This window comes from Solea senegalensis, linkage group LG2, assembly GCF_019176455.1.
Source record: "Solea senegalensis isolate Sse05_10M linkage group LG2, IFAPA_SoseM_1, whole genome shotgun sequence".
In the NCBI taxonomy this organism is placed as follows: Eukaryota; Metazoa; Chordata; class Actinopteri; order Pleuronectiformes; family Soleidae; genus Solea; species Solea senegalensis.
Window position 1 is genome coordinate 27,421,989 of NC_058022.1, and position 27,719 is coordinate 27,449,707.

General features: G+C 40.5%; 1 protein-coding gene across 2 annotated transcripts in view; it reads left to right on the forward strand.

Moving 5' to 3' along the window:
• The window catches only part of LOC122761718 (rho GTPase-activating protein 6-like), a 36,752-nt gene extending 11,073 nt beyond the window's left edge, over window positions 1-25,679 (forward strand). The window contains exons 2-14 of one of the 2 annotated variants that reach the window (XM_044016966.1): window positions 9,817-9,976; window positions 13,625-13,696; window positions 16,519-16,667; window positions 16,754-16,882; window positions 16,996-17,191; window positions 17,283-17,338; window positions 19,322-19,472; window positions 19,557-19,705; window positions 21,722-21,901; window positions 22,827-22,918; window positions 23,002-23,246; window positions 24,050-24,133; window positions 24,473-25,679. In XM_044016966.1, coding sequence (XP_043872901.1) covers window positions 9,817-9,976; window positions 13,625-13,696; window positions 16,519-16,667; window positions 16,754-16,882; window positions 16,996-17,191; window positions 17,283-17,338; window positions 19,322-19,472; window positions 19,557-19,705; window positions 21,722-21,901; window positions 22,827-22,918; window positions 23,002-23,246; window positions 24,050-24,133; window positions 24,473-25,047 — 2,238 coding nt within the window. In that variant the 3' untranslated portion in view covers window positions 25,048-25,679. The remainder of the gene's footprint in view (window positions 1-9,816; window positions 9,977-13,624; window positions 13,697-16,518; window positions 16,668-16,753; window positions 16,883-16,995; window positions 17,192-17,282; window positions 17,339-19,321; window positions 19,473-19,556; window positions 19,706-21,721; window positions 21,902-22,826; window positions 22,919-23,001; window positions 23,247-24,049; window positions 24,134-24,472) is intronic. The other variant, XM_044016971.1, reaches the window with a different exon arrangement.
• Window positions 25,680-27,719: the final 2,040 nt, after the last annotated feature.

The window sequence follows — 27,719 nt, forward strand, 5'->3', positions numbered from 1 at the left end:
GCTCATTACTTCCACACGCTGCTTTTCAGCTGTTCGGATGGAATGATTGTCCACTCTGAAGGACAGGTTAGCGTGTTTGTGTCTAAACTTATCACTGTCTTATTTTTCTGATGGACCAAAGGGCATTCAAAGTTCAAGGTCATAACGATCTTTGGTAATTACTTTTGGAATGTCTGATGCACTTTTAGGCTGTATATGTTTAAAATGCTCTCCAGTTGTAATTATTATTTCCCTCCAAGGAGTGAAGCTGCAGTCACAGAATCTGTCCATACTTGGCCTGCAGGTATATAAAAAAAAAAAGTCCTTCAAGTGTTGTGTCAGGAATAAAGCGTTGTGTATTTAAAAAAGCGGGCTGACAAACAACAAGGCGACTGTGTAGCTAATGGGCAGCTTTGGCCAGATATGGTCGAGCATTCGTGTCCTCAAGCTCCGCCCCATTTTTACACGCTCACTTTTTCACGTTTGTATGCAGTCTCCTCAACATGTGCGACATGGGCATGAACATTGCACTTAAGCTGCGCATAAACACTGCCATGCGTCTCATAAAGTGACCGCAGCTCTCTGCCCTTTGCTCTGTCATCTTCGTCGTCAGATTCTGAGGGGCGCAGTAGCATGTTATAATCCCTGCTCTTTAACTACTGCACAGGATTATCCAGGAGGGGAGGGAGGGGTCCGATTTGGCACCCATGTGGAAAAATAAAGAGTCTTATGGAGACTTTGCTCTGATCCTGCTGTGTTAAATGAATACAGTGGAAGAAGCAAACCAAGGGAATGCGCTCCACTCATGCTCCTGCCACTGGTGTGAAAAATAAACTAACTATGCTCTAATAGGATCAACATATAATCTTGGCGTAAATGCGTAAAAGCCCTCACACTTGAGTAAGTTATATGAAATCTACTGTACACAGATGCAAATTAAACGCAAGCTTCTAACTTATCTCAGACCCCACTTCCTGTCAAAACACCAACAACATCCTACATGTCAAGTCTGTTAGCATGGCAGGACTTTCACATGAGGAAATCCACTCGGACAGCCTCAGAGTTTCAAAAACCAGCCTTCCACTGCAACTTCTACAGCCAGTCTGTGCGAAATCGAGATTGTCGTGAAATTTGACAAGCTGACATCAACGTCAGAGGGAAAGAAAGTGTTGAGAAGCAAGTGGGTGTTGGAGAAATTACAGACAGGTTGCTCAGAATAACATGTAGTGTGCAATGCGTCTTTATATGATGTGAAATGGCTGTTAAGCTGTGTGTGATGAAGATGCGCATGTCATGTTTAAATAAAAAAACAGAGTCACTGTTGTCACATGTGTGTGTGTCTGGAGGGCAGGAAATAATGGGACCCAGTCGTCTAAGTCTCTTGTGTTGTTGTCACGTGACAGTTCAGTGTACCTTCATTTTCCTGTGACTTTGTCTTCTGCCGAAGTCAAGAGAAAAGTTGCGGTGAACAAGTGAGTCTGGGACCAAATTCCAGCGTTACATGTGAGGCCCGGCGAGTCACGGCTCTTTGGCACAGATGCCAGCTCTAATCAGTAAATCTATTTTTTAGAACATTCCAGGATTGATGGAGTGGCACATTATTTCTCTGGGAGTGGTTGAAGGATGTGTGTGTGTGTGTGTGTGTGTGTGTGTGTTATCCCGTTCTCACAGTGCTGACATAGCGGAGTGCTCTGACTGCAAAGGGTTCGATGGGAACATAATGCTCATGGGGCCACTTACACAACCATTTGGACTGACTGACAGATAAAGAAAACACAAACACACACACAGTACATTATACAGTATGTATTGGACTTCTATCTGTGTTAAATGGAGGGTTAACTTAGCTCTTAACAATTCTGTTCCATTTTGTACCACTATTGAGTCATTGTGAGCTGATGAAAACTGTGTTATTGATTACTTAGTACAGGTCGATATTTAGCTTCTTTTTTATTTATCTATCGGCATTGTAAAATGGTCTGCGGGTTTGTTTTTAAAACTGTGTTCCGTGAAACAGAAAATGTTTTAGGTGGCGTTGCTCACCTTCAACATCATCGCTGCCAAACTATAATGACAAGTTTGTTCGTAAGCATGGTTCAGTTGATACTGACAATGGTTCCTCTACGCAACTTGTTTGCATTTGAGTACGGAGATTGAAATAATTTGTCAGATGTCGCGATAAAGAGTGCAAGACATGTCAGTAGAAGGTTTTGGTTCTATTACAATTATTCCATCATGTACCAAAGTCATAAAAACCCATATCGGTTGACCTTTGGGAATTCAGTTAAGGTTACATTTGCACTCAATAAACAGCTTTTTTACTATATACAGTAATAGAGAATGTTTTCCTTCATCTGAGAATCAAAATCTAAAAATGACAGCACTATTTTGGGGCATCTTAATCTCAAACTCTAATTGCATTACCATTGTAATGTGGGTTAAAACAGAGCCTCTTTCATCACACTGAAAACTCTAATTCTGTGCTTGTTTGTGCAAATTTGTGACAGTGATTCAATTAGATACAATTAGATTAGATCAACTTTATTTATCCCCTTGGGGAAATTAAAGAATCAACAGACGGAGCTACGTGGACCTGCTGCCTCTCAGAATGGCGCAAGGTTGTTGTTGTATTGCATGACACGCAGTAATACTTTACCCCAAAAAATATTATTAAAAAAAGCACATTAATAAATACATTTTAGTCAACAGAGAAATAAAAAATGTGTTAAGAAGCTTCCAAAATGTGCGCTAACGATTAACAATAACAAGCTCCATGTGACATACAATAAGAATTTTATTTTCATGTTTATGGAGTACAAAATGCTTTAAGGACACTGCTTTATGTACATGTTAGGTACTGTATATCTATTGTCCCACTCAAGCTATTTGTTTCCCATCATGCCTTGTGAGTAAATTTGCATGGCAAATTAGGGGTGAGGACCAAATCCACGATACATGATCCAACACAGCTGTTCTCTCCCAAGTCTGGATTTTCCAGAATGTCTACATCAGAAGGTTTTACCATATGCCCGCAAATGTATAGCATCGTTAAAGCTATAGCTGTGTGGCTTGAAGCAGGAGTATTCTGTAAAACCTAAATGTGGATCTTTATACTTCAGCGGTGACGTTTCATTCCAATCACAAACGCTTAAACTCACATTACGAATGAATACGAAACTCTTGGATCCACCCATTTATTTGATTACAATGATCCGCGCCAAAATGCAAAGCTCATGTCTGTAACTTGTGTCGGACAAAGGTTTGCTTTTTGACGGAAATGTCTCCACACTACCTGGAAAAATGGCTTTCGTATAATTCCGCACCTGCGTCACGGAATGAGCTACAGGAAAAACCCGAAGCTTAGTGAGTAAATCTCACTAAATGCTTTTAAACTTCGGATGAGAGAAATGGAGGCTAATTCACAAAAATGTTACTGCTTTTAGATGAGCTTGTCGTGAAACTTAATTCCTCAAATAATCAATAGAATTTTTGGTCTGCTAAAATGGTGGTTTCTCTTGGCCTGGTCTCCTTTGAAAACAAGGTCCTTAATCTTATCTGGGACTTTTGGGGCTGGTTAAATAAAGGTTCTATTAAAAAGAAAGCTAAATTATATATATATATATCAATAAACAGTCTCTGTTGCCCTCGGTTATGGCACATAATCGATTATAGCCCCATAACTTAAGCGGACACATTGGTTTTGTTTGAGATGAAACCCTTCAAATTTATTTGCAAATAAATGTTAAAATCCTTATTTTAGTTAAGGTTTATCTCATATGTTCCCATGTGCATTAAAGTAGAAAATTGAGGATGCAAGGGACGAATCTTTGTCGCGAGGTGGAGCGTCGTCCAACACCGGAGCAGTGGCGCTAGTCGTAAGTTAGTGAGCAAGTCTAAACCCTGATTTGAACGTCTTTTCCCATGTCTTATGACCCACAGTAGTGTTGCTACCACTCAGAAAACAGAGGCATTAGCTTCACAACACAAAGGTCAGTCAACGCTGCAAAGAAAAGTGTAATGACTCTGACATAAATCCAGTCTGCCAGTGAAATCGCAGTCTTTGTTTTTGGATGGAATCTTCCATCCACAAATCACACACACACACACACACACACATTTCACCTCAAATTCGTCTTCTAATATCAACTGCCATGTTGCTACAATACCCACAATTTTCTTTGCTTACATAACCATTATGCAAGTCCTCAAGGTCGGGCCTCGTTATTGCTGCTGGCCGCTTTGTATTAATCTGTCTTTAAAATGTTTCAAGTTCACCCGATTCTTTAGATGTGCCTGCCAATGATTTTTTTTTGGGGGGGGAGATATTTGGAGCACACGGACTCTGAGTTGCTCATTCCTGTGACTGAGTCAGAGAGTTCTCATTAAATGCAAAGGCAGAGTGAAAGCAGCATGATGAATCTTCAAAGCATGCAATTAAAATGGAGTGGGTTTTTTTGTTGTTGAATTTTTACTCTGCATGTCAACAAAAAAACAAAAAACAAATTGAAACCTTAGTTTCTGTATCACAATATACTTTTTCTGTGTAACTTCTTGTTTGGTGAGTGAGCGCATTTTGTTCCATATACTCAAACAAACTTATGCATAATGTACAGCTTCTCTTTTCCTTTTTGAATGTGTTGGCCAATATTCCCCAAAACAAACAAACTATATGTTCCAATGCTCTACATGACATTTATGTAGATTTTATCATGCTGTAAATCAGGCTTGAACCGTTTTCCAGCATGTGATTTTTATCAGAATATAGTGGAAAAAAAAACACTTCCTTTCTTTGGCTTCTGATATCTGTAAATGGTCATTTGTAGCAAACGTTCACATTTAAAAAGCTGAAAGCAATAAATATTTGACATTTTCACTTCCTAAGTGACCTTTTGTTCTAATATGTGTATTTCTATTCATGGGTTCATTGATTTCACGGCGATCACATTTTACAGCCATAACAAGTTTATTTTCCTCGTGTGCATGACATGACCTGCCATTCCATAATTTGATAGCCAACCAAAGATAAGCCTGCAAATACTACATTACTTTCACACTGGGTCACACCAGAAGTGGTTTGGGAGAAGTCGATTAAACGTTATCAGTGTGACAGGTATACGTGCACAGGCCTGCACCGCTGCAAACTAGTGAGGCTTCTCCATAATTACAAGCAGAAGTGAACCATGAGGAGGTTCCAGGTCAGGTAGAGTGATCTATTACATGCATGCATGACACTGACCTGTAAAAGCCAAGGAAGTGGTGTGTGCGCATTCCACTGGCTCAGCGTCGTGGCACAGAAACGTTGCTCATGGCCCTTAAATGTCTGGATGTGCCAGGCTTGTGTCACAGTCCACACAAAGGACCGAGCGGAGAGGACACAACCAATTGTGTCTCGAGCTTGTCCTTCTTTTACCTCGCTCACCGAGCAACCACAGACTGCGTCTATGCAGAAAGTGGACATAGTGAACTAACTCCGTTTTTTAAAGCTTTGAGAATTGCGATTTGTACGACGTTAATTCACGATACCAGCTGTCAGTCACACTGTAATCCTTGTATAGTTTGAATGGAATGGACAAAATATTTAAAGGAAAGTTGAATTGTGATTTTCCTTGATTGACTGTCTACATATTATTTCAATCAAGACAATTACTCTACGGATGAAAACACAGATATTGTTTCCAACACTGATTACATTTACATAGTAAAGTATAAATAGAAGAATTCAATGCTAGCCTTTGTGATTGGGTAATTGTGTTGAAATTGATTCATTGTTCATTGTCATCTCGGATTGGGACTCGTGTGTTTGTTGTTGCCAGGCAGAATGTTTATGCCATTACCACATGACATTGTCTTGTTGTGAGAAAGAAAAGCATTTATTAAACGTATTAGATACATGTTTTACAATGACTGAAGGGAACCACATGGTTTTAAAGGGAAAACAAATGAGGTCATAAAGCAAGACTGTTGTGGCGTTTAAGGTTTACATAACAAGAAACACGTATTTCACTGTCTTTAGCTTTCGCTCCTGTCATATGGCTCAAACGAGTTTAGGTTGTTTGAGTCTTGCAAGATTTTCACCCAGTTCACTGCTCAAGCCAGTGGATTAAAGGCTCTCAAACTCATTTTTTTTTACCTTCCTGAAAAGAGGATTTGGTTCATTGTCTCCATATATGGTTGTACTTAGGATTTCTGTTTTTCCCCAGCAACACTCGAAGGCAGCATGTGTATGCATATATTTCCTGGAGGAGCTGGGATTGTTTTCTCTTGTATGACCAGATGGGAACCAATAGGTTTTTGTCAGGGCCCGTTGCCATGACGCCCCAGGCCAAATATAACCACACTAATGTATCTTATATGGAATATTGAGTGGTGGCTGTTGTTGCCGATTGTTATTGCTTACATCAATAGTGTGCTGTGATTATTGTGACGACATGTATGTATACATATGTATGAGTATACCATGTAAGGAAATGTACGGACACACCTCATCCTGTTAGAAGACGCTGTTTCATGAGTGCACACGTGCTGTTTGACGTAAAACACACAAGGTATTTCGTCGATGTTGTTCACTGAGAGTTGGTCCTCATTTATGCAGTGCATTACAGCAACAAGTGTCTCTGTGTGTGTGTTGCCATAGTAATATTTCTCTCACTTCTTGGCCCTTGCAGTCTTCTCTGTATGCACTGCCCCCGCAATTGACGTGTTCTTTTTCATTTTTTTTCCTCTTTTGCACTTAGCTTTTATGCCATTTGTCCCTGTTTTTCTGAATTACAGCAGAAAGGTTGTGCCGCAGTGCATTAGTCATCCTAACTTCATGGCTCCAGTCCAGCCAGCAGAGTCGTTATTCTTTCAGGGCAACATCTGTGTGCCGGGAACACAGAACAAGAACAAAGGCAACAACAAGATTTACATACAGTACACTCTCCATACCATACATGTCTCAGTGAGCTGCTGTTTGACACACACACACAATCACTTGCATGTGTTGTTTTATCGTGTGTCTGTGATTTATATTATTTGATTAGGCAGAAAAAATAGTTACATTTGGGATCAAATCTGTGCAGCAGCAGGTGATGGCAGTTGTGTAGCGACATATTTTGGAGACAGACATTAGCAGCGAAAGGATGGTTACAGTAGTTACAGATTTGTCTCCATACTGTAACACGTGAACCAATTAACCCCAGTGGTTTTGAGCATCGCGTTCACCATTTCCAGCGGGCCTGAGAGTTCTCACTTCTCAGGTCACATGCAAAAGGCCCACGGTTGGATTTGTGATGAGTTAAACTTGACTCTAAAGGCCTGAATGGACCATAAAGCAGTGTTTTACTCCATTGAGCTCAAATGTGGAAAACTCTGCGACTTTCCACACGTTTCGCACGTTGCCTGAAACTCCCATTTAACCAGTGTGCTTGGAGCCAACTTCCAGACTAGTAATGTGACTGAATGAAAAGAATTGACAAGTTCAAATATCTTATCTTACTGCATAAAATTCAGATACATTTTAATCAAAAATATGTTCTTTTTAATTAATCAAGTGTGTCAAGGAACTAGAAACCACAAAGGATGTAATTTTTTGGGATAAAATCTGTGTGAAAAACAGGTGATCAACACTGGATCTTTGAATATAAAAAAAAGAACTTTTAGCACATGCATTTTAGATGGGGGCAGACTGCTTCCTGGAACTGTGCCCCATCACTCTTCAGTTAGCATTCCACAGGTTCTTTAGGTTGACTCAAGACCTAAAGCTCACTCATCCCCTTCAGAAATCCTGCTGGGCAGAACCAGCTCGACCAAGGAGAGGCCTCTTATTTTACTTTTCCAACTGTTTGTCTTTTCTATTGCTCTGTGTGTGTGTGTGTGTTTGCATCCCTCAAGCCATGTGTGAGGTCAAGCAGGAGGGGGAAACGGGTTTCCTCCACCAGCGATAAGGAATGGCACACACATGGACGTGCACACACAGAAACACACACTCAGCTGTGCTGAATAAAACGCTCTATTAACGGAGGCAGCATGCAATTTGTTTTTCACTGGAGACTCATTCTAACACACACACACACACACACACACACACACACTGGAGGTGGCCCTCCAGGCTGCCAGTGTCCATCTTGTTTTACTTCCACGGTTGAATGATGGCTCTGTTGCTTCACTGCACTGAGTGAGGGGCCAAATAACAAGAGAGTCAACAGCGGGAGTGGAGACCTCAAAATATTGTTAATAGAGGTCTTACTACAAAAACGTGGAAAAACGAAACGTGAATCTCCGGACTTTAAGTCTTGAGAAAAACCACGACTTGAAGAGTCAACATCATTCGAGGGCAAACGCGATGAAATGGCATGTTTTTTATGTTATACATGACAGAAGCTCAAAATGAGAGCATGCAAACACAGACACTTCAGAGTCCACTTGTAAGCCCACTGTCTGGATAAAGCATTAGATAAATTGCAGCTATGTCTCATCTCCAGTTCTTTCTTAACCTCTACCTCCTCCTGACCTCTTCTCCCAGCAGACACACAGGAATGCATGACCAGAGATTCAGATGACTAAAGTGTTCATCAAAGCCAAAGCCCCGCTTCCCGAGTTTCCAGCAATTCCTGACGGTTAGCGTTCACCTCGGCTCAATCAAAGACCAGAGTCAAAAGCTGTGACATAAACCTGTCTGCTGCAGAAAAATGGCATCAGTGATGCAGTCTATTTTCTATATACTCTGGCTCTGGAATAATCACATCTCCTCCACCTCTACAGTTCTGAATACCAGGTGATGTGAGTGGAACTCATTTTGCAGATCAGTAGGTCAAAGACAGGAATTACGCACTTTTCACAGCTGGCAATGTCAAGCTGATACATTCACTCCGGTTTATTTTCTACTGGCTAAAAGTAATATTATATCAGTGCTTACATTATTTCCTGTCCTGTGAGGATCCCGTTGAGCCAAAGCTGACCAGCTGCAGACATGAAAAACAACTGAAAACCAAAAAAAATATATATATTTGAGAAATTCAACTTCATAACTACAGTACTGTGCAAAAGTTTCAGGCACCACCAGCTCTGTCAAATTCTGTGATCATTGGAATTTGGAATGAAGTGATGCGACTTAAAGCTGGTCTTATATATTAGCGAGCTGTCAATGAGTTTAACTCATGCAACATGTGCATGTAATGCTCAAGCATGTCTTGTTTTTTGAAATGAAATAGTAGGACAAACACAGGATTTACCAGTAACATTAATTAAGGTTCCACTCCAGTATTAACAGAGCAGTGTTATTGTTCAGGTGTAAGGGTAGAGCACGCTAAATACACCTGTAGAGGATGTTTTTTTTTTTTTTAAAAACAACAAAAAACTGCATACATTTTTTCTGGATGTGTTCCAGTAAAGTGAAACAGAAATAATGATCTTCTATCTTTGCTAAAACAACAAATCTCATGGTGGCCTAAGACTTTTGCACAGTACTGTATCTCAACTAAAACCAATTGACCTGATCGATCAATGACAAAAGACACATCAACTATTAATATCTAGACACTAGATTTTTTGTTTGTTTTTGGCCAGGTAAATGTGACAAAGATTAAAAATGTTTCCATGAGGAGACCAAAATGAGCAAAATGAGAATCAATTTTATGGTCATTAATGTTGATCTGTAATTAATGTTTGTGTAATCATGCAACTTCATTTATACAGTTTAAAAAGGTGCGTTATTCTTCAGTGCACTGTATGAAAAAGTATATGGGAAATAAAGGGTAGAAGGCTCAGTATATGACATGCAATCCCATTTTACTACGCTGTGCTGTGTTATCCTACATGACTCTGATAGTCTGAACCTACTCTTTGTGTTAATGACAGGGTGATTTCACCTGGAGCAGCCTGTCGGGGCGGAGCGTGCGTCTGACGCCAGTTGCCATCCAGAGCCTGTCGGAGCTAGAGAGGGCCAGGCTGCAGGAGGTGGCGTACACACGTTTACATCAGGACTACGACCTGGGATGTCAGATCACCATTCCAAAAGGTGCGCATCAGTTTGTGTGTGTGTGTTCATGCACGTGGTAGACCTGAGTTAAACGGCGTTGCATAACTGTTAGTTGTAAGCACCGGATGGGTGGAATTTACTGCTTTGGCATACTTTAGATAGCATCAGGTTGTTAAAGTGGTGACATTTATGTGACTCTTTAGGCAAAATGCACGTGTTACTGACTCCAGAACTGCTTTATGTTGCAAACACCACTCCCACTTAATCCAGGTTTTACTGTGGAGGCTTGCACGGATACTTCAAGTGTCCCATAAAATAAAACCAAGACTCCATCCTCACATCTGACTCCATCCCTGAAGTCATGCATGGTTTATGTTTGGGGAAGTTGTGACAACACCACATGGATTGATATGTAAACTACACTTCACATCAGGATCAGCTGCTTCCTGTTTGACCTCCCACTTGTCATTATGACATGAAACTCCCTTTCTGCTGCAGCTGAGGCTGAGTGCAGTCACCCCACTAATCAGCATGTGATGTCGCACTTCTTACGTGCCGTTGCATAAGCAGGCTGTATTTGTCGCTGTGGTCTAAACTTAATGTTTAACAAGTGTGTTTTGGTCTCACAAACTGAACCATTAAGTAGAAAATAGTTTGGAAAGTGACAAAACAAGATAAATCAAGCCGGATGTAGCAGAAGTGGGCTGAATACACTGGGTTTATTATTTGTGTTTATTATGTCTATTTCTGGGTTCTTGTCACGTGGGATTTGAAAATTTGAGGCCAGAAAAAGTCAAATTACCCCGGCACCCTGAGATAAAAAAGAAAAGAGTTGAAGATGTGTTTGAATTTTTATCTTTTTTACTGTTTGGCTTACACAGGGCAACTAATGTGGCATCATGACCGAGATGACCGACTTCACACAGCAATAGAAGACAATAGCGCCATGCTTGCGATAAAGTCAAATATAGTCAATAATGCCGTTTTCATTGCAATGCCTACATAAAAGGAGATAAAATGTCGAACAGAGACATGTTTCCCAACCAGCAGTGGAACAACTGGTCCCAGTGCACGCTAGTTATTAATAACAAAGCACAGCACTCACACACTATACAGTATATTAAACCAACAATGTGGATTTTTGTTTCTATCTTTACTTCAAATATTTATGATATATCAACAAGAAATGTTTTTATTGGACCTATGTATACTCAGGCAGTGAAATTCAATGACTTTAAGGTAACTATGTGCTGGATGAATGTGGATTTTTTGCACATAATCTACACAGACTCCCTGTTTTTATAGTAGTTTCAGGACCTTTCAGATGTTATGACTTAGTTATCTTGCTGTCATTCAGTTAATTGTCTTTATTGTTATAAAGTAGCATATCCAGATCTTAAGCCTGTTATTCATTACACAATTTTGGGCCATTATGACCCACAGAAGAAAAACTGCAATATATTTGAAGAGAGTTTGAAAGATTGCCGTTGTTACTATCTTTCGACCAAAGATAGCTTGCAAAACTTTTCCTACTGAGTCAGACATTTTGTGTGTGATGTATATGATTTATAATACCGACTAGCCGATTAAATTTGAATATGAAATGACGTATTAAGCAGCACAACGCAGTCAAACACGACGGAGACAAAACATGAACACGCTTGTTTTTTTTTCTCCACACACATGAACAGAACAATTGGCACAATTGATCTGCAGCCTTTTACCACTACGGTGCATGCTAATGGCTTTTCCATCAAGCTGATGACTTCCATCATAGTAGTCTACAATTTAGAATCATTAGCATCATACCGAAGTCAAGTTTATTAAATCCATGTTCCACGACTGCTGAACTCTCACAGTCTGTAGAAGTATTTAGAAATGAAGACTGACCAGTCTTGGGATCAGACTGGTCACTACACCTGGACCTTCCCTGCACTGCATGAGAGTGAAGCGGCTGCCATAGCAGCAGTGTAGTGCAGAAGGTGTTTTATCCGGGGCCTTGCATTCCAGCTGAAGGTTAAACCTCTCCCGACCATGATTTAATACGTACTTGTCTGTGTTGCTTATGAATTCCAGAGCCCCGAACAGCGGCCATGTGCTAACGAGGGAAATATTTCAACTTGTGTGGAAGAGTGTGAATGCTAATGTGGGCTTTGCAGAAACGCCATCAATCATGTTCCTGGTGTTTCGTCAGGACTTAAAATCAAGGCGAAAATAAGAGACGAGATGATGAGAGGAAAGCGAGAAAGGTTCACAACTATTTGTAAGGGGAACTAGGAGGTTTTTGGAGGTTCGGGGGATTTCCATACAGCTTCATGAGCCATCTGTCAAAAATCCAGACCATTTCCTATCTCTGCTTCACTCACTCTCCATCACAACATCTGCTTTCTTTCTCCTTCTATCCCCACACGTCCCTTCTTTACGGATTCCCACCTAGATTTCTCTCATGCACCCTAAGACTTCACTTCAAGCTGCAGCACTCTCTCACCTCAGAGGCTGAAGAGGAGAACGCGCACGTTTCTTGCATAATATAAAACCACATTGGAATTTATTTAATTTGTCCAAGAACAACTCGTTCAAATTTGTCAGAAATGAACACATGGGGAAACTGAACCTTCTCCAGCACGTCAGAGGCCAACGTGACCATTGAGCACATTGTGGGAGCTGCATAACACTTCCTGAGCCCCACAAGTCATTTGATCCAGCAGGAGGGAACATCTGGGGTTCAGAGAGAGGTTGTTTAGGCAGCAGGTCAAGTCAAAGACTCTGAAACGATCTGATGTGCAAAAACAATTGGTCTTGGAGACCAAAAAGCAAACAGTAGTGTCGCCGAACTACGGCAGTAAAAGTTGCTGAGGTCTTCGTGAACTGACATCCTGGCGGGAGCCGAGGAGTCCAAGGCTTTAAAGTTGCATGTGCCACGGTTTTCACAGTTTCCTGATCATTAATCAGAAAATTCAGGAGTCATTCATCATGTTGACAACTGTCAAAGTGGCTTTCCACCTCTCAGATAGAAACCTGGACGTAAAGCACTCTCTTATGTGAAATAACCCTAGATCAAATACAATGATGGTTTGGAATGGCGGAGGCAATTGGTGCAATTTATATATATATATATATATATATATATATATATATATATATATATATATATATATATATATATATATATATATATATATATATAAATATATATATACATAAATGTATGTATATATATATATATATACATATACATACATACAAATATATATACACACACACATATGTATGTATATACATGTATGTATGTATGTATATACATGTATGTATGTATATATATACACATATGCATACAATATGCAAAGTGCTCAACAGTGATAACCATCACAAAAGATCAGTCTCTTTTTATAAATAATGATGCATTTGTCAAGTCTAATAATGTCGATGGATATGTACTCGTGTATGTGCAAAAGACAATATAAAAAGTACAGTATGTAAGCAATGTGATTTGTTTTGTCATTAAATGTTTTAATCAACATTTTGATTTGTGACCCTGTCAGAGCAACTATGCGCTGTGGTTAATTTATGTCTGCATTCCTGATATAAACGTATTAGAAGTGAGCGGTATAAGCAAGATAACATACAGTAGTCATGGTGACCATTTGTATTCACATGATTTACTTTCTTGTTTTTTTTCCGGCACAGATGGACAGAAGAGGAAAAAGTCGCTGAGGAGGAAGTTGGACTCTCTCGCAAAGGAGAAGAGTAAAGATAAAGGTATGCCGAGTTTCTCTGAGCACGCATGTTGTCGCCATTTCTCCTCTTTTGGTCTATGTTTAACTCTGGGCCACTCTGAGGGCTCTGCCCCACAGACAGGTGAACAGCGAGGTTATAAAAGCAGTTTTCCTGTACTGGGATTTAACTGTTAATTTAGCCTAAGTGGACTGACGCCTTGTAAGCGGACTGGCCTCCAAGAAGCAGCCGCTCTGCTGCACTAAGGGAAGCATATTTAGCAGAAAGTGAAAATGATCTTAGTCACAGGAGTCCTGATGAAACGAGGCAAATGAGATAAATGAAAAGTGTGGGTGAAGATCCCACGTGTCATTAATTATTATCTGTTTACTGTTGCAGACAAAAAGTCATGTCTGCATATTAAGTAACCAAAGCATCCTGAGATTTTATAAGACACGCACTTTGTGTATTGTTTTTTTCCCCATTTTACATCATAGCTGCTATGCCAGCCTTTAATTTTCCGCTCCAACAAGTGGAAGAAACAGCTGTCAGGCTCTGAGTTTAATATCAGCCCTGCATCACAGCTGAGTCGTCTAAAATAATGTGCACGCTTTGTCCAATCGTGACAAGTATTGTTGGCGACAGCTGGGAAGAAATCTTTTCACATGTAGCATAGGATTGCAGGCAACTTTTCACGACATACCAGGCTCTGCCCCTCCAGAGCCCGGATGGGTTGCATGTATGTCTGGTCTAACTTGCCAAAATAGATTTGAAGTTAAATTTCCTCCTGGGGTTTCTGAATAGCTGCCCTGCCCGTCTCTCTGGAGCAGTCTGAGCCTTTTCTCAGCAAGAAACTAAAAGAAAAAAGGGAAATGCCTCTTTCTTTGATGCCTCTACAGTAATGTGAGCTGCATGAGCTGCAACCAAGGAACACTGACGGCTGAAGGAGGCTCGGATAGTATCAATCAACACGCCAGTCAAAGCAAAGATCTACTAATTGGTCTTTTAAATGCTTTTTTGGCATTCCGAGCTGTTGTCATGTGAGGTAAACTGCACCATTAAAGCATTAAAGCTGTAATTTAAAACGCTCCCGAGGCTTTGAGATACTTCTGCACACATCCGGCTAATATAAACACACACGACAGTGAAGCAGCTGAAAAACACGATGCTGTCAGCCTCGAAAATGGAGACATGTGAAAGTCTGACATGTCTTGATGAATGTGGTCTTGCTGTGGGCACACCAATGTGCTGTGAATTATGATGGCAAAGCCCTGAGCAATTATGTGATACAGATTGGTTATGTGTCTGCACATATATATATATATATATATATATATATATATATATATATATATATATATATATATATATATAGTATATATGGCTGTGTGTGTGTGTTTGGGGGGTTACATAAGCTCTGCTAATGCAGTTAGGCTGTAGAGCAAAATAAGTTGTGTCACAGTGTTAGTGGTCATGTTGTTCATGAACCACAGTCTTCCACTTGTGGTTGTGGAATGCACTTTGTAGAGCAAAATAAGTTGTGTCACAGTGTTAGTGGTCCCCACAGTCTTCCACGTGGTTGTGGAATGCACTTTTTTGTCCCTCTTTAATACACTTTCGCGCTCGCTTGCTCTCTCTCTGTCCCTCCTTCTCTCTCTCACTCACTCACACACACACACACACACACACACACACACACACTAAACAGCTGGACTGTTTTTCCTCAGCTTTTGGCTCAGACCTTGGGATCCAGGAAAATGGGATATATAGCCTGTGTTGGCCCCAATGACATCATTCTGCTCTGAAGTCCGCCGTGTTCATATACTCAACAGTTCAGCACAGATTTGAAACAAATTCAGTTTTGTAGTTAAGCCTCATTTAAAGGTCTCTGGGTAGAGTATAAGAATTTACCCGCATATAATGGTGTGACTGTAGACTGTACGAAATGGAAGACTCCTCCTCCACACATCTACTTGGCCTTGGTCTATGGTGGCCTTTGCAGACCAGAAAGGATCTCGTTCTTTTTTTGTACATGATGTAGCTCAAAGCACCAAACACAAAATGATTTGTCTGTGTCATATAATAAATATAAAAAGCTGATTCTGAACAAAAAAAAAAGAAACATTTCATTTTAAAGCAGTTATACACATACTTATGTATGGTAAATGTTATACACTGGACATACATGTGTTTGTTTTGTTGCGGGGCCCTTTGCATTTATTTTGATAGTGACATAAGAAAGTAACAGTAACCCTGAAAGAGAGGAGGGGCATGACATGTAGTAAATGTTCCACCAGCTGGGAGATGACCTGGAGACCTTCTGCTTGCATGTATGTCCATATGGTTTACGCTTTAACCATTCCTTAAATTGCTGTATTAAGTCTGCCTTTTCAATTCGGTGCCACCCCCAAACCATTCTTCCTATCCTTCCCATCTTGCTTTCAACTTTGCAAAAATTGGAACAAAGCCATGAGCTTCTTTAACACGATAGCTGTTATAAACATGTGTGCAGCCTCTGAAACTGGCCTACATGAAGAACATGACTTTGTTTCTGGGTGAAACTCGTCAAAGTTAGGTTATTATCAAAAGGCACTAGAATTAGCGGTTTGTCTTCGCCAGATTGTTTCCCACAGAGTTCTGTCTGTGATGTCTTATTTCGGAAAACAGCTGTAGTGGTGCTGTCAGCGACAAATTAAGTTTGGGCTGTGACACTCAGCAGAGGTAATAAAGACTAAACATAAAGTTGTTTGATGTTCTACTTTCAAGTTCTCAGCAATCTTTGGCCACTATTAATTATTTCCCTCCTTCCTTTTTCAGTTCTTATTTTCCGACTCATATTTTCCAACATTATCTCCCTTTCCTGACAGAGTTTATACCCCAAGCCTTCAGTATCCCGCTCTCCCTGGTCATCGCGAATGACAGGACACACCGGCAGCGTCAGGACGGCTATCGTCAGGATCACCCACAGCGCGAGGAGCACAAAGACTCCTCCGACCTCGTCTCATCCATTTTACAGGTCTGTAGAGTTATCTGTATATTCATCCATGTGCTTGAACATGGATGAAAAAGCCACATGTAACTCTCGGATATCATGTCCTGCAGTTTGCTACCAAGCGTTCGTCCAATAAGGAGTTATCCAGCAGTAACTCATCGCTGAGTTCGACATCCGAAACGGCCAACGAATCAACATCACCCAACACTCCCGAAGCTGCACCGCGAGCCCGCAGGAGGGTGAGACTAGATAATAAACTAGGTTGGAGTCTCAACCAACATAGCAAGGACCAGGATTTTGATGTTTTATTCATTTGAACATGTTTGAAGTGAACATACAAATTGTCCTGCAGGGAGGCATGTCAGTGGACTCCATCACTGACCTGGACGACAACCAGTCGCGCCTGCTGGAAGCACTGCAGCTCTCTCTGCCGGCCGAAACGCCGAGTAAAAAAGAGAAGCACCGGGACAAAAGGCTAAGCCTCAACCCCATCTACCGTCAGGTGCCCCGGGTGGTTGACAGCTGCTGTCAGCACCTTGAGAAATATGGTGAGCAGCTCATCTATGTACGTCCCTTTATGTGTCACTGCCGTTACTGCAGTAACAGCTGTTATAGACAACGTGTGTTCCCTCTCCACAGGTCTGCAGACTGTGGGGATCTTCAGAGTGGGCAGCTCCAAGAAAAGAGTCAGACAGGTGAGTGGTCATGGAGCGTGTTATTTCTCTTCTGTATGAAAAATTTGGAATAGTTGTTAACTTGTTGGTTAGTTGATTTTTGTATTTTAGTTTATTAGTTGACTTGGTTGGTTGTGTAGATGTGTAGTTGGTTGGCTGGTTGACTGATTGATTGGTTGGTTGGCTGGTAAGTTGGTTGGTTGGTTGGCTGGTTGATTGGTTCTGCATTTGGTTGGTTGGTTGATTGACTGATTAGATGATTTACAGGTTGATCGGTTTTGTGATTGAGAGGTTAGTTTGATAATCGACTGACTGGTTGTGTAGTTGTGTGGTTGGTTGATTGACTGTTTGGTCGTGTAGTCGTTTGTTTCATTGATTGATTGATTGGTTGTTAGTTGTTTAGTTGTGAGGTTAGTTGGTTGATTGCTTAATTGGTTGATAGATGGGTGGTTTGGATAGTTTATTGACTGACCGATTGTGTGGTTGGTTGATTGGTTTTGTGATTGAGAGGTTAGTTTGATTATCGACTGACTGGTTGTGTAGTTGTGTGCTTGGTTGATTGACTGATTGGTTGTGTAGTTGTTTGTTTGTTTGATTGATTGATTGTTAGTTGTTTAGTTGTGAGGTTGGGTGGTTGATTGCTTAATTGGTTGATAGAAGGGTGGGTTGGGTAGTTGTGTGGTTGGCCATATGGTTGACAGGTTCGTTGGTTGGTTGGTTGACCCTCTTCTGCCCTGTACATCATTATGCTTTACAGATAAGGCATAAAAAAGTCACCATCTCGTTGTCACACAACAGACAACAAAGTAGATCAAGTCATACCAACTAAAGGTGGTCCTAATGGCACAAAAGCCTCATCTTAGATTTGTCATCTCATGAACAGTCTTTAATTCAGCAGCCTTACTCACAAGCACAAAGACAATGTTCTTGAATAAACACAATAATAGCTGCTCCTGTAACTCCTACACGTCTTATTATCTCTTACCTTTGACCCAATGTATGAACATATTTATGAGCAAACACATAAATCGTGGTTAAAAGATACGGGGTCAATCAGTGTGGGTGCCATCATTTTACATAGCCTTTTCTTTTCATGTTTTTATAGCTCCGACTTCTACTTATTTACTCACTGACTGACTTTTTCATACACCAGGAAGCACACGGATGCCTGATTGACCTTAGGTTCATGGTGTCCTATATCAGGGGATATATAACAGAGGAGGTGTGCTACCTTGAAAAAAGTGAACATATTATCCAACCTTAATCTTTCTTCAGTTTCTCGGGCAAGACACTTCACAATGTTTAATCAGCTTAAACCTTTAAGACTCTCATGGAAATTGCTAATAGATATGAGTTTTAAACAGGTGACATCTTAAGTCCATCTCACATGTCAGTCTCTTAGCAGCGGCAGCATCATGAAGGATTATTCTACTTCTTAGAGGCAGGGTTTTACTTCTATGAAGAGTGATTATTCTTATTGAGTATATCAGCTTGAATAAGCAGCTTTTCTTAGTGTTTTTTATTGTCACTATATGGGAACATACAGAAGAGCACTGAAAGAATGGGGAGCAAATTCTTGTTATACATTAAATGTGAAAGTAAAGTTTGTGCTGTGGTTAGATTGACCACTCTCTCGTGTGTTTATAATTAGTCTTTTGTTTTTATTATAACACACCAAATTAAACAGTTTGTGTTCACACATCTATGTGAAAATATCCATTTTGCGTTCTCTGGTGATTGTGAAGGCCATGTCAGCATTTATGCATGTTAGCTCCCACTGTGAACGTAAGGTGAAAACTGGTTTATGCTGCACTCAGATGACTCATCTATCTGACAACAGATTTTTTTTTGTGTGGAAGCAATCCAAAAGGTCATGATGGCAGAGATTAGTTGCTAGTAAAACTAGTTTGAACCGACAGGGAATAACGTCCATTGTTGTGTGTAGAGGATATTTCTTACTCAACGTCTTCCTCTTCCTCTCTTTTGTTTTCATCCCTCCTTCAGCTACGAGATGAGTTTGATCGCGGCATCGACGTCCAGCTGGATGAAGAGTACAGTGTTCACGATGTGGCTGCCCTGCTGAAGGAGTTCCTCAGGGACATGCCTGACCCTCTCCTTACCAAGGAGCTCTACACTGCCTTCATCAACTCCACATGTAAGCTCCACTATCCTTTTTCTTCTTTCTTGTTTTTAGTCCTTGCTCCTTGTTCTGTTTTTCATAGCCTGATCTCTGTTGCAGTGTTGGACCACGATGAGCAGCAGAGTGTTGCTCAGTTATTGGTCTATTTGCTACCAGCATGCAACAGTGACACGCTCCATCGCCTTCTGGACTTCCTGTCCACCGTTGCTGCTCATGCCCATGACCAGCGGGCCAAAGACGGTCAGGAGGTAAGTGAAATAAAACCTTTAAATAGTCCCTCTTCAAATCCAGTTAACGAAAAAAATATAAACAAAGTGCTTGTAGCTGCAGGCAACACGTGCTAACAGCTTTTGGGGCAGCTGCCTAAAATTCTGTTTGCCTCCTGTTTCCATCTCATTGAGGGGAAATTACCAAAGAAGTGATAGAAATCAGTCTGTGTGGTTGGTATGTGTGTATATTTCTCTGTGGCTGTCACCGTTGATACAGCGTGAGTGTTGCTGTAAGGTTACTAAACAGCGTGGATTTGATTATCGCATCCGACATGATGTGAATGCCTTTTTTTCCTCCTTCTGGCTGTAAAATGCACAAGGAAACATCACATCTGAAGCTTCGAAGAACGAAATTCCTACCTTAATTAAGGGAAATCAGCACAAAGTAAATGTTTCTCTACCTTGGTTGTGCAACAGGAGTGGCTGTGTGAGGGCACATCTGAAACCTCTTTGGTATGGCTATAGTTGAAAGTGTTGGTCAACCCGTAATTACAATACAAACATGAACAACTTTGTTGTATTGTTTAGAAAAGTACTAAAAATAGATTTTAAACATGAACAACTTTGTTGTATTGTTTAGAACTACTAAAAATAGATTTTAAACATGAACAACTTTGTTGTATTGTTTAGAAAAGTACTAAAAATAGATTTTAAACATGAACAACTTTGTTGTATTGTTTAGAAAAGTACTAAAAAGAGATTTTAAACATGAACAACTTTGTTGTATTGTTTAGAAAATACTAAATAGATTTTAAACATGAACAACTTTGTTGTATTGTTTAGAAAAGTACTAAAAATAGATTTTAAACATGAACAACTTTGTTGTATTGTTTAGAAAAGTACTAAAAATAGATTTTAAACATGAACAACTTTGTTGTATTGTTTAGAATGAATACAAATAGATTTTAAACATGAACTACTTTGTTGTATTGTTTAGAAAAGTACTAAAAGTAGATAGTACGGCAGATATTGGCTTTAAAATGTATTAAACATGCCAAGATCCCCCAATTTGTCTAATGACTAAAACATTAGGCCGAATAGGTTTCTGCCTCCGTGACTTCTATGCTTGCGACTTTTCCAGCTTTTATTTATTTTGCACAATAAAGAAGGAAGTGACATCACAATCCATTGCTCCTCAGTTCCACAAGCTATTTGGCCAAACTCAGGCTTCTTTGTCGGTTGTGTTTTATCTGCATGTGCGTGCGTGGAAGTGTGCAGATGTGGTGTTGTTGAGGGGAAACATTGAGTGTGTTGTGGTATGTGTGTGCGCAGATGGAAGTGTGATTTGTTGCCTCTGTGTCTGAGAATAAAAGGGCTCAAAACACTTTTTTCTTTTTTTTTGCTTCTGGACATTGTGGCTCCAGTATCTGAGATCATGACAGGAAGTCAGAGCCTCTCACACTCAGACTGGAACAGCACATCACTACTTTTGGTTGCTTGTGGCTCCCATCTTTCCTCTGGGACTGGGAGTGGAAAGGGAGAAAAGAGGGATAGAAGCTGACAAATCAATGTATCCCTAAGATTATTATTTGAGAAATTGAAGGGTATATATCATTAATTGTGCACATTGTTGTTAACAAACTGCATGAGTAATCCTAAGAAGCCCCGGACATGACATGGTAAAAAAAAAAAAAAAAAATTGTGCCCACAGAATAGCTATAACAAAGAAGGATAAATGTGTAAGTGGGAAGTGGAGGAGAAAAAGAAGAGTCAGGAGGGGGTGATGTCATTTCTGCAACACTTTCTTAATAATGTCTCCTCACAGGGAAGAAAAATACTCCCTCGTGTTGCTTGGAGGAATCTGTTTTGCGAAACACTCTCTCATTACGAGGCTAATGAACATATTGCATGCAAAACTGCTCTTAAACTGAATGCAAACAACAGGTGGGGTTTAAAAGCTCTTCTCCAGAGCCATTGTTTATCGCCAGGAGGTGGAACGGACGCTGTTTCTACGCCAACAGTGCAGTTTGTGAAACAGACGTTTCGTTTCCTCAGATCACAGGGAACAAGATGACGTCCTTAAACCTGGCCACCATCTTTGGCCCCAACCTTCTCCACAAGCAGAAGAGCTCGGATAAAGAGTTCAGCGTGCAGAGCTCGGCCCGCGCGGAGGAAAGCACGGCCGTCATCGCTGTACTGCAGAGGATGATCGCCAGCTACCAGACACTCTTCATGGTCAGTCAATTGAGAGCATGTCATCTCACCTCGCTTCGTCCTTTCACTCCTTTTACACCAACTTCCTCTTGCATTCCTGTGAGGACTTATAGTAAGACTATCCCTCCTGGTTTAGCGCACAATGGTTTGCGTCTCAGTTAATAAAAGCAGAGCTTTGCCTGGTTTAGTGGACAAAAGAGATGAAAACAAACAGCAAAGACAGAAAATGACCACAGAAAATAAGTGTTATGGGTTAAAATGATGCCTGGATTCCTCTGAGTAGAACAGTGAAGTCGTTAATGCCAAAAACCTTTCATCGAAACACAAAAAAAGACAAAAAAAAAAGCTGACAATTGAGGCATGAAATCCCTCACATGGTGTCAGATGAGGTCACGGTTTTATACGCGCATTACAGCATCGTTGCTCTTTTTTTTTTTTGCTTCTTGTGATTTTCTAAATAGTGCAGACAGGCAGACCAGGTCCTTTCAGGTCCTACACTTTTAACCGTAATGTTTTGTAATGTGCTACCGCCGTTCCCCTGAGGCTCACATTCCTGCAGTAAGCCAATGAAGAGCTATCAATCGCACATAGTGAACTCGGACCGAGTTGCTCGGCGTCGGTTTGTACGCGGCTCAGCTTCTGTGAATGACATCTGAAAGTCGTTTCGTAACCTGCTTATGTCCGACTCGGTTAAAAAAGATCTGGAAACTTTCAGAGCAGCGGAGGATGAGGAGCGGTCTTTCATGTTTGTAGGCAGTTCATTATGGAACACATGTTTGATAAGCAGACATGTCTTAGGTAGATATGCTGAAAAATGCTCCTGTTTGTTAAGTTCACACTAAAATTCACTTAAACGCCACATGTCCATGTCTTTTTTGGTAATATGATCTGAATTATGAATCCACCAAGCAGATAAAAGTTGTAAAATCCTTTGCTAATATTTTAGGTGCCTCCTGATCTGCAAAATGAGGTATTGATGAGTCTGTTGGAGACTGATCCTGACGTGGTCGACTACCTATTGAGGAGAAAAGCATCGCAGTAAGTCGCACACACAGAAAGTGTTTAGTCTCTCCACGTCCACTCTTCGTTTCTTTCAACCGCCTTTTTCTTTTTCCACGCAGGAGTCCTGACCTGCTACAGTCAGAAGAGTCCTTCACCCTGAGCGAGCGCCACTCCTCCAGTGACTCCAACAAGGTGTCGAGTGGCGAGGTGTCCCCGTATGACAACAACTCGCCGATACTGAGCGAGCGCAGGGGAGAACCGGGCATCAAGCAGCATTTCCATGTGCCAGAGCAGTTCACTGTGCTGGGGCAGGTGGGCAGCTGGAGCAGAGAGTCTGGAACAGCTGATCCACGTGGTAGCAAAGGTGACTGATACATTTGGAAATGAGAGCTGCGACTGAGGAAAAGTCGGATAACTAATTCACAGATTTGACCGGCCACGATCAATAACTTGTGTGTTAAACGTAGGCAAAACACAAGTAGATTTGCACATTTTGAACATCTGACATTGGTCTGCGATATTGGTCACACAGAGAAACAAAAATATTCAGTAATAATGTCATTTGTATGCAGCATATTTTCACCGAATCCTCTGATGATTATACTACAGCTCATACATGTGCTTTTCTAGAATTTTTACACAGTTTTGTTGTGTCAACAAAATCATTTTACACGTTAATAATCTAATGGTTTTACTGACTTATTGGCTTTTAATTGCACGTTATATAAAATAACTCACGTCTTTTGCAGTGTTGTGTCACCAACAATATTTTTCTACTGGCTTTTTGGATAGCACCCAGTAAAGTAAATATATATATTTTTTTAATTTATGTGAGTTTTTATTGGCTTTCTATTCCTTATATTCAATAACTCACTGTGTAGTGTCATGGTATTTCACATTTATAGTTCCCCCCTTGTCACACAAAACCTTTTTGGTGAATTTTAATAACAATAATTATTATGATATAATAAATAGTTACAATGTTGAATTATTGAAACTTTTTTTTTTACAAGGGTGGATGAAGCTGAGGAGAGGTGAACAATATGAGGCGGTGAAGGTTGTGGCAGTAGGACTAGCAATTATTTAAAACTACTTTTTACTACTTTGGTTGAATGGAAAAGTACTTTCATGCGCTTTAGTTTATTGTGTGACTTTGTATTTCTTCAGACTCGATATCTGAGGAGCATGCTAACATTTGGGGGACGTGGCACAGCACTCTGAAACCAATACAAAAGGACCAGTCTTACACAGGTAAACAATAACTTTAGGAGCTGTAGTGGTGAAAGAGCAAGGGCTTAATAAAGCTGCCACAGTGTTTTCTGTCACCAGAAAGCAAAGTCCTGATGTTTTTTTTAAGTCATTTAATAGCTTATTTGCTGCCAGGTGAGAGCCTGCAGCTCATTAACAAGTTGGGAGGAAAGAAAACCAACTTGTTGACTGTGACAAACAAGTTTAGTGATCAACAATAATACAAAAGCCCAAAGGTCTAAAACGAAAAAATCCTGCTGGAGCTTTTCCTTTTCCTACTTTTTTAAGCCAAACATTTTACAGTGATTTACTCCATTGATGAAGCTGATGTTCTGTTTCAAGGTTCCCATGGCAACATGTCAGAGGGAAGCTCCCGCAGCTCACAGGAAGGTCTCGACGGACTCCATGGCGATGGCAGGCACCAGGCAGCGGTGCAGCAGACTCTGACGGCACCCGGCATCACAGAGTGCAGACCCCACCCCCCCGTCACCAGAGTGTGTGCCAGCCCTCACGCGGAACACTTACAGCGGAACATCAGCCCATCTGCGACATCACATCTCAACAGCACGCAGAGCCTCCAGCGGGCAGGCGGACACAGAATTAACACCAGACACCAAGGTGGGGCGAACACTGCCGACGGAGAACCCGGCGCGCTTGGCGAAGGCCGCTTTCCGCCCCCTTATAACGCCCACCATCGACTGGCTATTTCTCAAAGTTCACCTCAGCTGGCTGGGGCTCAGCGGCCCCCTCTGCAGCATGGCAGGTCAAGCACAGTACAGAGTCATTCAGCCTCAGCAACAGACGGCCACATGGTGCCGCAGAGCCCGGAGTGGCAGGACTGGCAGAGGGACCGTTGGCAGATCTGGCAACTGCTGTCCTCAGACAATGCTGACACACTGCCTGAAACGCTGGTGTGAACGCACACCGCGGACTCACACTCTGCCAACGTGCGCATCATCAATTGACAATCCTCATCAAGCGCCCTCCGCTTGTCCCTCGCCTTGCCCTTTCAGCCATGGATTTCATCCTTTTCATGAAACCTCCCCCGTGTGTCTCCGGCATCTATAGCGCCATGGCGTTGTTGTTTACATGTGCAGCTGCGGCCTTATACCGATTTGTACATCCAGAAGCCACTAGTATTTCTTCTTTTGTATGGATGTTCAAAGGTTGCTCCTGTTGCCAGCTCGTCTCTTATGTCCATAATGAAAAAAAAAAAAAAAAAATAAAAAAAATGCCCATCAGAAATACCTCAAAAAACTCTCTCTTTGACACATTTTCAGAACAATGCCATGTCCACATCTGCTTTTCTGAGAACGTTTGATCCTTGTACATTGGGACGGCACCGTTTCTTTACTTTGTTATATTTTAATGTCGAATTTTTTAAACAATTCACCATTAAAATAAGATGTACGCATTAGTATTTGCTGCTATGTGTGGACCTTATTGTGTGCGTTCAGCCACATCCGTCTCAAATGTTGATTTACTTTTCAGCATCAAATTCTTTGACTGTATATATATATATATATATATATATATATATATATATATATATATATATATACATACACATGTATATACACCCAAACTGCTGACAAATATAAACAATATATATGTAAAATGACATGTTAAGTCTTTATTTTTGCCTATCTACCTAAAAGTATGTCAGCCCTTTATGAGACAGCCTCCATCTTGGCGCTTTCTCTCTATAATATTTGAATGTAAAATGCTTCACTTGTGGCAAAAATGCTTCGACATGATTACAAAGCACTTAGCTGTGAGTTTGCTTCTTACTCCTGCTGCTCCGCAGGAACAACGTGCCAAAGTCTTTTCTTTACTTTCTTTCTCGACTTTAAAGATATTTATCGGACAGTCAAGTAAAAATCAAGAGCTTGAGACAACTGTACGACACAAAAGGAATTCATCCGTGGGTTATTGTGAGTATCCTATTTGCAGCTATTTATAAAACGACTCGACACAGTAGTAACACACGTGTATGTGAATGACACTGACTGATCTGTATCTGTTTTACCTCTCCTGCTAGACTGAACATTCTAACTGGGTGTGGACGCATTTTATGACGAAAAGGATTCTCACGCTTTAAATTATGCCATTGCAATTCATAAAAAAAATATATATATATATATGGTTTAACTGAGGATTATATCCTCAAATCTTTAAATGCAGTATTTCTGTAAATCTAAACAGGCTCACCCACAACTGATCTGTCCAAATCCTCACAAATGTCACAGTTAAAGTGGGTATTTGCTGGCAAATATTTCACATTTTCTCAAGTTATGGTGTAATATTTGCTCACCTAAAACTACTTTGGCATCACATTTGGAAAGAAGCTTTACTTTATTGGATCCCCTCTTATGTTTCTCCTAATTTCGAACACAATGAGGGGAAAAGTGCTAAGAGTTCTAGTGCCATCTGTTGTCTGACCATGTGCACCAGCATGCGGCTGCCCGAGCCCCACACTTCAGCGTTTCCATGGCATCCATCTGCAGCTCTCAATTTAGAATCAAAGCCTGTGGTTATAAGCACCTTTTTGTGAAAAATGCAGAAAAAAAACACAAAAACTCCGTGAGGAAATAAATGTGCCAAAAGTCTCACGATTTAAAGTCTCTACATGCATTGCTTAAAAATTATATTGTGATCCTTTTTTTTTTGGACTATGTTTCCGTTGAGTGTTGTAATAAATAAATGCAATATATCAATTTTATATCAAGAAGGAAAAAAAACAAACAAACAAAAAAACAAGAAAAGAGGAAATGAATTGTAATGGTCATAGCTTTGTCTCGCTTAACCAAGACTATGTTAAAAGAAACTAAAGACGTGCTACGGTGTTGTTATTGTTGTTTTTATTTTTTAAATTTGGTGGGGTTTACTGGGTACAAGTCATTATGGATTATCTGGTAATTGCTTTTGTACTGCGTGTCATCTTCAATATGCTACTATGGAATTAAATATGGTAAAGTTTACACTGTTGTTGGTGGTGTCCGTCCTTCATATTGAAAGAGAGAACAGTTTTATATATTTTTAGACATTAGACGTTTGTCTACACAATTGTTTTGATTTGATTTGACTTTAGCTCCTTCATTTTGTACCTTTTTTCATTCATCAAGCAACTTTTCTTTTCCTGCTCTGCTGGAAAACAAACCTCATGTGCAATAACAATGCAGTAAAAACTGGTGTGATATGAAATGTAATGTCCAAATCACACCCCTAGAGGTCAGCCAAGATCCTTGAATAGCTTTTGGAAATTTCTAAAGTTTCACTTCACAGTATATCTTGCAAACTGCAATGGACGACGAGCGAAATTAGTTTTTGAAGGTGACAAATGGAGACTGAACTAAACACAGACTAAAAATAGAAAGGGAATAATTGTAAGACTAGTTGTTTAATGGCTTGGAAAAAAAGGGGGAATGTAGAAAAAAAAAGGAGAAAGATTAAATGCTTTTGGTTTCAATTATTGCAGTCCTGCCCGATAGCATATTAAATCACCTCACAGACCTCCAGAAAAATGAAATTATCTGCCAGCAGACCATTAGACGTATTGGAAAAGGCAATGGACGAGCATTTAGTCGTC